The sequence below is a fragment of the Lemur catta genome, chromosome 11, assembly GCF_020740605.2.
Source record: "Lemur catta isolate mLemCat1 chromosome 11, mLemCat1.pri, whole genome shotgun sequence".
NCBI lineage: Eukaryota > Metazoa > Chordata > Mammalia > Primates > Lemuridae > Lemur > Lemur catta.
In genome coordinates, this window is record NC_059138.1 from 1316550 (window position 1) to 1328975 (window position 12426).

The 12426-nt window shown below is 40.4% G+C and overlaps 1 protein-coding gene across 1 annotated transcript in view; it reads left to right on the plus strand.

Annotated features, from left to right (window-relative positions):
- The first annotated feature begins 469 nt into the window (after positions 1–469).
- Positions 470–12426, plus strand: part of LMBR1 (limb development membrane protein 1) — a 140291-nt gene continuing 128334 nt past the window's right edge. The window contains exon 1 of the mRNA XM_045564605.1: positions 470–590. Within this exon, the coding sequence (XP_045420561.1) occupies positions 525–590 (66 nt within the window). The 5' untranslated portion in view covers positions 470–524. The remainder of the gene's footprint in view (positions 591–12426) is intronic.

Here is a 12426-nt window from a genome sequence, read left to right on the forward strand (position 1 = left end):
TATCGAAATGGTTTCCGCCCCAGTTCTGTCCTCAAGCCACGAGCCCCGACCTCGCGTGCCTGGGCGGAGCAGCGCTCCCGCGAAGACGTCGCGCTCGCGGGCTCCGGGGGCCGAGCACCGTGGAGGGAACGAGCGGACGCCGCGGTCACCCGGAGTCCCGCCCCGCGGCGGCCAGCCCCGCCTCCCGCCGCCTCCGGGCCCAGAGCTCCACGGCCCGGCAGACGGCCGGCGCGCTTCTATGACGCACTTCTCGGACGCGCCGGCGCATTCCGTCTGACGTTCAGGCCCCGCCCCCGGCCCCGCCCCCGGCCGCGCGGCGCCCGCCCTCCTTCAGCCGGAGCTGCTTAGCCTGAGGCGACTGAGGCGGCGGCCCGCGTTGGCGGCTCGCTCCCTACTGCAGCTGCAGCTCTCCGGCCCGCTCCCGCCTCGGTCCTCGGCGCGGCCGTCCGAGCCCCTGCGGCCGGCGGGCGATGGTGCGGCGGAGCGCGCGGACGAGGGCGGCGCGGCGGCGGGCATGAAGGAGGATGGAAGGGCAGGACGAAGTGTCGGCGCGGGAGCAGCACTTCCACAGCCAAGTGCGGGAGTCCACGGTGCGTGGGGACGGGGCCGCCAGTGACAGCCTGCGCCCCGGCCCCGGGTCCTTCCGCCGCCGCCCCCGGGCGCCCTCGGGGTCCTCGCCCCCTCCCCGGTCCCCGGGCGCTCTCCCGTCCCCGCCCGCCCTCCGGGGTCCTGACTCCCCCCCGGGGTCCTGGCCCCACTCCCCGCCCCCGGGCGCTCTCCCTGGTCCTGGCCCCCTCTGAGCTCCCGGGCCCGGCCCCCTCCCCGGCTCCAGCCGCCGCCCCTCCGTCTTCCTCCTCTCGGGATCCGCTCTCTGCCCCCGAGCCCTGCCCCCTCCTGTGTCCTCTCACTCCCCTTCGCCCCCCTTTCCTCGCCCTCCCCCCAGTGGCGGCCTCCCCATCGCCACCTCCCGCCCAGGTCACCTGCGCCGGCTCCCGCCCCCAGTCCCCCACCTGGGTGCCCCAGGTGGCCTCGTCGTGCCACCTGCCCTTCTCCCGGGGGAGGGCTGCAGGGCCCACTCGCGCTCCCCGACCCCTCCCGGCTTTCTCGTGGTCTCCGTGCCGAGCCTGCCGGCCTCTCCCGCGTCCCCGCCGGAGAGCCCAGTGGTCGAGGCCAGTTAGTTACCTTGTCCCAGTCAGCACCTCCGCCCTCCCCGTGCCCTCCCGCCGTCGTCTCCCTCCAGTCCCCGTGTGGACTGAGTTCCAAACCTTCCTGTTTGGGGTGAGAAGACTGGTTATTGATGGGAATGAGGACCTGAGCAAAAGTCCATTTTGCTCTGGAAGTCGCTTTGGGAAGTCACCATTTTTGGCCCATGTTTCATCTGTGCTGTTGGCGGGGATCAGGGAGGACTCGACCTTGGAAGGTCTATTTTGATATTTTTACCTTTTCATGATGCGCTAGAATACATTATAGTTGTGTTTATCTGTGTTTTAACAACTGTGTAAAATGGATGAATTTTATTAATAAGTATTTGTAATATTTACCGCTCGCCTCTTGTAACACTTCTCTCAGGATTCAGTCACACTCTTGGTTCGACGTGAAAAAATTCTGGTTTAGAATTGTCTAATTTGTGTAGTTATTGATCTTTAAAATTGAGAATCATTTTGCCAAGTCATACCTTGGAATAAAGAGATATAAAGTCTGGGCTAGTGGAATTTTGAGCTAGTAGAATTTGGTACAGCATATTTAGTTTTATTTTAATTGTTTTATTGAAGGTAAAATACGCAGAAGTACATGTAATTATATGTACCCTTTAAAGCATTTCATGATAAACATACCTGTGTACTCCTGAATCCAGTTAAGAAACAGGATTCCACTAGCGCCCCAGAGGCCCATTCCCCCTTCCAGTTACTCTCCAGTCCACCAAGGGTGACCACTGCCCTGGCTTCTAACAACATAGAGAAGTTTTTGCTTAGTTTTGAACTTTATGTAAATGGAATCTTACAGTATGCACTCTTTTGTGTCTAATTTCTTATGCTCTACGATTTGTGAATTTCTCCATATTGTATATGATTATAATTCATTCTCAGTGCTGTAGTTGTGTGACTATGGCACAATTGATTTTTATTTTTCCATTTTACTGTTGATGGGCACTTCAGTAGTTTCTAGGATTTGGCTATGAATATTTTTGTACATGTTTTTGTGTGAATATATGTGTGCATTTCTGTTGGATATAGACCTGGAAACGCAATCACTACGTTAGAGGGTGTGCATTTGTTCATCTTTAGTTACTTTTCAACAGTTTTCCAAAGTGGTTGTACCAATTTATACTCCCGCCAGCACTGAGAGTATCAGAGTTGTGGTTGCTTCCCATCTTTACCAACACTTGGTATTTCCGATCCTTTTTAATTTTAGCCATTCTAGCAAGTGTGTTATAATATTTCTTGTACAAAGGATTTTAATTTGCATTTTCCTGGTGACAAATGAATCTGAGCACCTGTCTTTATGTTTACTGGCCTTTTGGAAATCTTTTGTGAAGTGTCAGATTTTTCCCCCTATTTTTAAATAAAGTTCATCTTTTTAATATTGATTTGCAAGATCTTCATGTATTCTGGATATATTTGTTTGTTATATATACATGTTGCAAATATTTTTTTCCCTACTCTGTGGATGCCTTTCACTCTCTTAATGATACTTTCTGTTGAACAGAAATTATTAATTTTAATATAGGTCAATTTATGAAAAATCTCTCTTTTGAGTACTTTTTATATCCTGATTGAGAAACCTTTGGTTATTACAAGATTATGATGTTCGCTTATGCTTTATGAAATCACTCTTCCCATTTAAATTTGCATCCATCTGGAATTTATTTATTTGAGTATAGTGTGAGGTATGAGTCATTTTTTTCCCCCCGACATGAATGTCCAGTTGCTTTAGCACCATTTATGACTGTTGTCACAAATTAGGTAACTATTTGTGGTGTTTAATTTTGGACTCTGTGCTGTTTCATTGGTTTATCTTTGGTTTTATTTTTAATTAATTAGATATTCTGTAATTTAGATTAAGAAAGGGACCCATGTTATTGTAGTCCAGAACTTTATTACCTTTGTCTATACCTTACAAACCGCCCAGTTTTGACACTGATTATAGAGTTCCTTAATTCTGTTCCTCCTCACCCTGTTTTCCTGAACGTAGTGCCCTTGGGTGGGGCATCCCTTCATCTTCAGAACCATTGCAGACAGTGACCAAGCTCGGTGGGTTTCCAGTCTTTGGCATTTCTCCCTCAAATTATTCATATTTAGAGTGAATATAAGCATTTGCTTTTTCTGTGGGACTTGTTGCCAGTTTTAAAAATTATTCAACTCCTTGATTTTGCTGTATAATGCTATAATTTCTGTTTAACATTTTTGTTATAATATACATAACACACAACTTACTGTTTTAAAATGTACAGTTCAGTGGCATTAAGTACATTCACATTGTCGTGCAACCATCACCACTATCTCCAAAATGTTTTCCTCACCCCAAACTGAAACTCTATACCCATTAAATAGTAACTCTCCATTTCCCGCTTCCTCCAGCTGCTGGTTCTGTCACTATGAATCTGACTATTCCAGGTTCCTCATATAAGTTGAATCATGTAACATCGGTTCTTTTGTGTCTGGCTTATTTCACTTAGCGTAATGCCTTAAAGGTTCATCTGTGTTGTAGTGTGTGTCAGAATTTCCTCCCTTAAGGCTGAATAATATTCTGTTTTTGTGTATACCATATTGTGCTTATCTATTTATCTGTCATTGGATACTTGGGTTGTTTCTACCTTTTGGCTATTGTGACTAATGCTGCTATGACCATGTGTATACAAATATTTGTTGGAGTCCTTCCTTTCAATTATTTTGTGTGTGTACCTAGAACTGGAATTGCTAGATTGTATGGTAATTCTATGTTTAATTTTTTGAGAAACTGTCATACCATTTTCCGTAGAGGTTATACCATTTTACATTCCCACTAGCAATGAGCCAGAGTTCTAATTTCTTCACATGTTCACTAATACATGTTGTTTTCTGTTTTTTTTTCTTAATTTAATTTAATTTAATTTAAATAGATTTAGGAGGTACAGGTGGTTTTTTGTTAATGTGGCTGAGTTGCATAGTGAAATCTAGGCTTTTAATATACCTGTCACCTGAATAGTGTACATTGTACCCAATAGGTAATTTTTCATACTGGAGCTCCTTCCACCTCTCCCCGTTGAGTCTCCAGTGTCCATTAAGTCACTCCGTGTGACCATGCGTACCCCTTACTTAGCTCTCACTTATAAGTGAGAACATGTGGTATTTGGTTCTTTGTTCCTGGGTTACTTCACTTAGAATAATGGCTTCCAGTTCCATCCAAGTTGCTATAAAAGACATTATTTCATTCTTTTTGATGGCTGAATAGTATTCCACGGTGTGTGTGTGTGTGTGTGTGTGTGTGTGTGTGTGTGTGTGTGTATTTGTATATATAAATACCACATTTTCTTTATGCAGTCTTCGGTTGGTGAGCACTTAGGTTGGTTCAATATCTTTGCAATTGTGAATTGTGCTGCAATAAACATACGGGTTCAGGTGTCTTTTTTATAAAATGACCTCTTTTCCTGTGGGTAGATCCTTAGCAGTGGGATTGCTGGATCAAATGGTAGGTATACTTTTAGTTCTTCAAGAAATCTCCATTTGTTTTCCATAGAGGTTGTACTCATTTACATTCCCACCAACAGTGTATAAGCATTCCCTTTTCACTGCATCTGTGCCAGCATCTATTGTTTTTTGACTTTTTAATAATGATCATTCTGACAGGGATAAGGTGGTATCTCATTGAGGTTTTAATTTGCATTTCCCTAATCATTAGTGATGTTGAGCACTTTTTCATATGTTGTTGGCTCTACAGTCTTTATCCTTGTCATTTGTCCTCCAGCCAGAGACCATCAGGAACACACCTGTAGTTGGACAAATTGGGTTTATTGTGTGTTGCAGTGAGGGAAAATGTATCCCATGAAGAGCTATGGGGTATTTCAGTAAGGGAGTATTCAAAAGGAACTTTTAAAATAGGATTTGGGCTCATGCTAAGAGATTTGGGAGGAGTTTAAGGAAGTGAGGCATTGATCTGTGTGGGATGCTGTTAGGAGGCAGGGATAATTCTGTGATTGGGTATCTTATATAATCTTATCTAGGAGGAATGAAGACTGGAATAAGGCCAAAGTTATGATTGGTAAAGAAGCAACAGTCATGCATATTAGCCAGGATAGAGAGATGTTTGGTCATTTTTGTGATTTGGACAATGTTCATGTTTTTTGCTTGTGTTCAGGTGTGATTACAGAGTAGTTTTATTTAGTCTGTATGCATTGTATTCTTAGAGTAGCCTTGTCTGATGGTGTTCTCTGAAGTTACGTCCAACAGGAGAATCAGTCATCAAGGTCTACCTGTGTGCCTTGCTCTGAGCTGCCAGCCACTTTGTAGCAACACCAAAGACTAGCTGACAGTAGTACTAGGCCAGCTCCCAGATGTCAGGGGCTGCTTTTCTTTTTCTCATCATGGTTGTAAAATCCTTTAGTGGAATGAGGTATTAGATACAAATCCTATAGCCAACATATGTTGAAGTGATTTTGTAACATACTAATAGATGAGTAAGAAAGTATGGGATAGAGTTATAGAATTATAGAGGTTTCATTTGTATTACACTTTGCTAAACTGGGTTACATCAACTTGCCCTCTGTGGTGATACAATGGCCCCTAAAGATAATAATCCCACACAATAATCCCTAGAGCTGGAAAATATGTTACTTTACATGGCAAAAGGGACTTTGCAGATGTGAGTATGTTAAGGGAGAGATCATCCTGGATTATCTGGGTGAGTACGATGTAATCACAGGGGTCCTTATAGGAGAGGCAGGAGGGTCAGAGTCAGAGAAGGAGATGTGATGACAAAAGCAGAGTTGGAGTGATGCACTTTAAAGTTGGAGGAGAGGCCACAAGTCGAGGAGTGTGGGTGGCCTCTAGAAGGTGGAAAAGTCAAGGAAATGGAAATGGATTCTGCCCTAGAGTCTCCAGAAGATAACAACCCAGCTGATACTTGGTTTCAGGCCAGTGAAACCCAGTGAATTTGTGTTAAGTTACTAAGTTTGTGGTACTTGGTTGTAGCAGCCACGGAAGGTTCATACTCCCTCGTTAGGAGGCTTTGGCTTTCACTATTCTTGTATGTTTTACCACTCCCTAGTTCTGTACTTGAGATTAAAGGAAACTGGGACATTGTTAATTACACTTGAGATGTTTTTCCTAACTTCCTATTTCTTTTTTCTTCTTTCTCCTTTCTCCTCCTCTTCTTCCTCCTCTTTCTCCTCTTCCTTCTGTTCGTCCTCCTCCTCTTTCTCCTCCTCCTCCGTTTGCTCCCTTCCTTCCTTTCCTCCCTTCTTCCTTCTCCTTTTTTTTCTTGATTTTATTGTGGGAGGAATACTTAGCATTAGATCTACCCTTTTAACAAGTTTCTGACTGTATAATACATTATCATTACTATAGATACAATGTTGTACAGCAGATCTCTAGGGCTTGTTTATCTTGCTTGACTGAAGCTTCATGCTCATTGATTACTAACTCTGCATTTTCTTCTCTCTGCAGCCCCTGACAACCATCATTCCACTCTTTGTCGATGAATTGACTATTTTAGATACCTCATATAAGTGGAGTTATGCAGTATTTGTCTTTCTGGGACTGTCTTATTTCACTTAGCTTAATGTCCTCAAGATTAATCCACATTGTCACATATTGAAGGCTTTCTTTCTTCTTAAAAGCTGAATAGTATTTCATCGTATGTATTTACCACACTTTCTTCATCTATCTGTGATGCACATTTAGGTTGTTTCCACATCTTGGCTATTGTGCGGCAGTGGATATACGAGTGCTGATATCTCTTTGAGATTGTGATTATTATTCTTTAGGATAAGTACCATGAAGTGGGATTGCTGGATTATATGGTAGTTCTGTTTTTAAATTTTTGAGAAATCTATATACTGTTTTCCATAGGAACTGCATCATTTTGCTTTCTCATCAACAGTGTGCATGGGTTCCAGTTTCTCCACATCCTCATCAACACTACTTGTCTTTTATTTTGTTTTGTTTTTGGTAATAGCCATCCTAACAGGTGTGAGGTGATATCTCATTGTGATTTTGATTTAAATTGACCTGATGATTAGTGACGTTGAACATTTTTTCTTGTACATATTGTATGTTTTCTTTGGAGAAATGTCTATTCAAGTCCTTAGTCTGTTTTTAAAAATTTTTTTTTTATAGATGGGGTCTCACTATGTTGCCCAGCCTGGTCTCAAACTCTTGGACTCCGGTGATCCTCCTACCTCAGCCTCCTGAAGTGTTGGGATTACAGGCTCTTAGCCCATTTTTTTAATTGTGTTATTAGTTGTTTTTACTTTGAGTTATAGGAGTTTCTTATATATTTTGGATATTAACCCCTTATCAGATACATGAGTTGTTGCTATTTTCTCCCATTCCCATCACTCTTTTGATTGTCCACTTTGCTGTGCAGAAGATTTTTAGTTTTATATAGTCCCACTTATTTATTTTGGTATTTATTGCCTATGCTTTTGGTATTAACTTATGAAATCGTTGCCAATACCAATGTCATGAAGGTTTTCCCCTATGTTTTCCTCTAGGAGTTTTATAGTTTCAGGTCTTACAGTTAAGTCTTTAATCTATTGTGGGTTGATTTTTGTGAATGGTGTAAGAAAAGGGTCTAGTTTCATCCTTTTGCATGTGGATATCCAGTTTCCTAGCACCATTTATGGAAGACATTATTCTTTCTGCACTGGGTATTCTTTACTTTCTTAAGATCAGTTGACTGTATATGAGTGGATTTATTTCTTGGCTCTCTATTCTGTTCCAGTGTTTTATGTATCATATCTTATGCCAGTACCATCCTATTTATTTTATTATTATTATTATTTTCTTGAGACAGAGTCTTTGCCCTGGGTAGAGTGCAGTGGCATCATCATAGCTCACTGCAACCACCAACTCCTGGGCTCAAATGATCCTCCTGCCTCAGCCTCCCAAGTAGCTGGGACTACAGGTGCACTCCATGATGCCCAGCTAATTTTTCTGTTTTTAGTAGACATAGCTCAGGCTGGTCTCAAACTCTTGAGCTCAAGCAGTCCTCCCCACTTGGCCTCCCAGAGTGCTAGGATTACAGGCATGAGCCACCATGGCCAGCCAGTACCATACTGTTTTGATTACTGTAGGTTTGTAATATGTTTTGAAATCAGAAAGTGTGATGCCTCCAGCTTTGTTCTTCTTTTTTGAGATTGATTTGGCTATTCATGATCTTTTGTTATTCTGTATGAACTTAAGAAGGTATTTTCTTTTTTTTTTTTTTTATTTTGAGACAGGCTCTTGCTCTGTCACTCAGGCTGGAGTGCAGTGGTCCCATCATAGCCCACTGCAGCCTTGAATTCCTAACCTCAAGCAATCCTCCTGCTTCAGCCTCCCAAGTAGCTAGGACTACAGGTATGCATCACCATGACCTGCTAATTTTTTTATGTTTTGTAGAGACAGGATCTCACTATGTTGCCCAGCCTAGAGTGAGTGCCGTGGATTCAAGCAATCCTCCTGCCTCAAGCAATCCTCCTGCCTGGCCTCCCAAAGGGCTGAGATTACAGATGTGATCTGGCCTGTTTTTTCTATTTCTGTAAAAAAAATTGAATCTGTCAATTGCTTTGGGTAGTATAGACACTTTAACAGTATTAAGTCTTCCAGTCCATGCACATGTCTTTCCATTTGTTTGTGCCTTCTTTAATTTTTTTTCTTTCTTTTTTTTTTTTTTTGAGACAGAGTCTCGCTCTGTTGCCTGGGCTAGAGTGAGTGCCATGGCATCAAGCTCACAGCAACCTCAAACTCCTGGACTCAAGCAATCCTTCTGCCTCAGCCTCCCAAGTAGCTGGGACTACAGGCATGCGCCACCATGCCCGGTTAATTTTTTCTATATATATTTTTAGCTGTCCATATAATTTCTTTCTATTTTTAGTAGAGACGGGGTCTCGCTCTTGCTCAGGCTGGTCTCGAACTCCTGAGCTCAAACAATCCGCCTGCCTAGGCCTCCCAGAGTGCTAGGATTACAGGCATGGGCTACCACTCCTGGCCGCCTTCTTTAATTTCTTTTATCAATGTTTTGTAGTTTTTACTTTTTAATTTTGTTTACTTAAACCTTTTATTTTTTCTACTTGCAAATTCTTGTCCCATTCTACCTTGTTGTTAATATTGTAGTTTTTAGTGTACAAATTTTTTACCAAGGGAGGAACAAAACACCTGTTATGATTTTTGGTAGTATTATATCGAATCTGTAAGTCAATTTTGGTGGAATTGATGTCTTTATTATACTGAATCTTTCAATTCATGAACATGGCAATGTGGGCTTCATTTTGCATTTTCCTGATAGATAATGAAGCTGTGCACATTTTCAAATGTCAGTTGGCCATTTGGATAGCTCCTTTTTTTGAAGTTGCTTAAGTCTTCTGTTCATTTTTCTATTGGCTTATCTCTTTAAAAATTAACTGATAGGAATTCTTCCTAATATTTTGATACAAGTTTCTGTTCATCTACAGTATATTGCACATATCTTCTGCCATTCTATGGTTTGTTCTTTCATTTTTTAAATAATATCTTTTGATCAGCAGTTCTTAATTTTAAAATAGATGTCAGTCTTTTAAAATTTAAAATAGTATGAAGATATTTTTCTATATTATATTTTTTAAAAATAATAGGTTTTATTTTTTATAGCAGTTTTAGATTTATAGAAAAATTGAGCATAAAGTACAGAGTTCTCCTGGCAAAGTTTCTCCTATTATTAACATACTACATCAGTGTAGTCCATTTATTACAATTGATGAACCAATATTGATACATTGATATTAACTAAAATCCAGAGTTTACATTAAGATTCACTCTGTTGTACAGTTCTATGGGTTTTGACACAAGCGTATTGTGTATCCACTATTTCAGGATCATACAGAATAGTTCTACTGCCCTAAAGATACCCTGTGGTCTACCTATTCATCCTTCTCTCTTTTCCCCCAAATCCTGGCAACCACTGATCTGTTTTACTGTTTTATGGTTTTTCCTGTGACTGACGGATATTTTCTGCTCTTAAATTCTTGAGTGGCAGCTGCTGTTATTATTATTATTGTTAGTAATAGAAATGGTAGCCTAATTATGTAACAGTAGAGGAATGGCTCTTTTTATTTTCATTGGTTAAGATAATGGTACAGTGAAAATCTTAATGCATGTAGCTTTCGTCTTACAATTATTGTTATATAATTTCCCAGGAGTAAGAGTATGGAATCAGAGTGTATAAATATGCTGTCGTATTGCTTTCCAGCAGCATTATTAGAATAAATTTTATTTTATTTTATTCATATTGAAAATAGTATTATTCTTTTTCCTAATTATGTAAATAAAAATCCTTACTGTTAGAAATTGAATTTATTTGAAATATAAGGAAGACAGTAAAAGGGTAAAAATATCTGAAATTCCACCACTCTGAAATAAGTACATTGTTTTATACTTCTCTCTCTTTATATCTACACAACTTAAATAATTTTATGTTAGTTACATTATATATTTACTGTTTTTAGGTAGAAGTATCTTCAGGTTTTTCTATCTGTGTTGTTTTTGGCTTACAGTTATGCTTTCTTTATACCCTCTTCCTCCTTCCCCCAACTTTACCATCTCAGGAAACCAGTAGGAAGAGCAGTCTGCCTTCCATTCTTGTTACTGGCTCCAAAGTATTCTACAGCATGAGTAATTGGCTGTATACGGCTAGGTCTTTTAAATATTTTTGCTTCTTTCTTTTCTTTTCTTTTTCATTTAAGTCTCTAATCCATCTGGAACTTATTTTTATATATGTCATATAGGGGTTTAATTTCATATTTTCTAACAGAATGGTGAGTGGTAGGCCAACACAATTTATTAAAACATCTTTTCCCACTGAAAATAGTGCTATTGTATATTAAATCCTCAAGTACACTAGGACATATTTTTGAGTCTTTGTTATGTTTCTTTGTTCTCTGTCAATTCTGGTAACAATGACATGTACTTTTAATAAAAATGATTCCACAGTGTATTTGCTCTTTGGTAAGGCAAGTCTGTCTTTGTGGGTTTCATTTTTCATAATTTTATAGGTTTGTCTCATGCCCCATCCCCTTTTTCTGAGGCAGAAATTCAGACATTAATTCCTCCAGATGAACTTGAGGATAATTTTTATTCAATTCCATACAAAACTCTTAACACTTAATGCAATTGCAATTAGAATTACAGAATTACAGTCAATTTTGGAAGAGTTGATTATTTTCACGATATTTTATCTTTCCTTCTAGGAATGTGGAATATCTTTTTGTTTGTTAAATCATGTTTCATGTCCTTCAATAAGATTTTCATGGTTTTCTACATATAGTCCTTATCCTTTCTTGCTTAGTCCTGTTTTATAGTTTTTGTTGCTAATGTGAATGAAATAGTTTTCCTAATTTGATTTGTGGCATAGAGAAAGAGCTCTTGGCTTGTGTGTACTTAGATTGTTTCTTAGCAGTTTGCCAAACTCCCTGCTAATTTGAGAGTAATTTTTTTTTTAGTTATGCAATCATATTGCTAGTTAAAAGAAATAATTTTCTACTTTTCCAATAATTATAACCAATATTAATTTTTTATCCTTTTGTATTCCCCAAAACCTTGAAAAGAATGTCCAGTAATAATGATGATAGGCATTCTTTGATTTGGGGATACGAATGTTTTTGGTTACATGGATTGCTTTCGTTATGTTTGAGTCAGGGTTATAAGTGTGCCCATCACCCAGATAGTGTTCATTGTACCCGTTAGGTAGGTTTTCGCCCATCCCCTTCTCCTCCCTCCCTGCTGCTTGATTTCCACTGAGTTTTACTTCCCTCTATGCACATGCTCATCGGTTAGTTCCAATTTAATATCGAGTATATGTTGTGTTTGCTTTTCCATTCTTTAGATACTTCACTTAGGATAATGGTCTCCAGTTCCATCCAAATTGTCATAAGGCATTATTAAGTCATCCTTTTTCATGGCTGGGTAGTATTCTGTAGTATACATATACCACATTTTGTTAATCCACTCATGAATTGATGGGCAGTTAGGGGTTGATTCCACATCTTTGCAGTTATGAATTGTGCTGCAATAAACATTCAAGCGGAGATGTCTTTTTGATAAAATGACTTCTTTTCCTTTGGGTAAATACCCAGTAGTGGGATTGCAGGATCAAATGGTAGGTCTGCCTTTAGTTCTTTGAGGAATCCCCATACTGTTTTCCATAGAGGTTGTACTAATTTGCAGTCCCACCAGCAGTGTGTAAGTGTTCCTTTCTCTCTGCACCCACACCAGC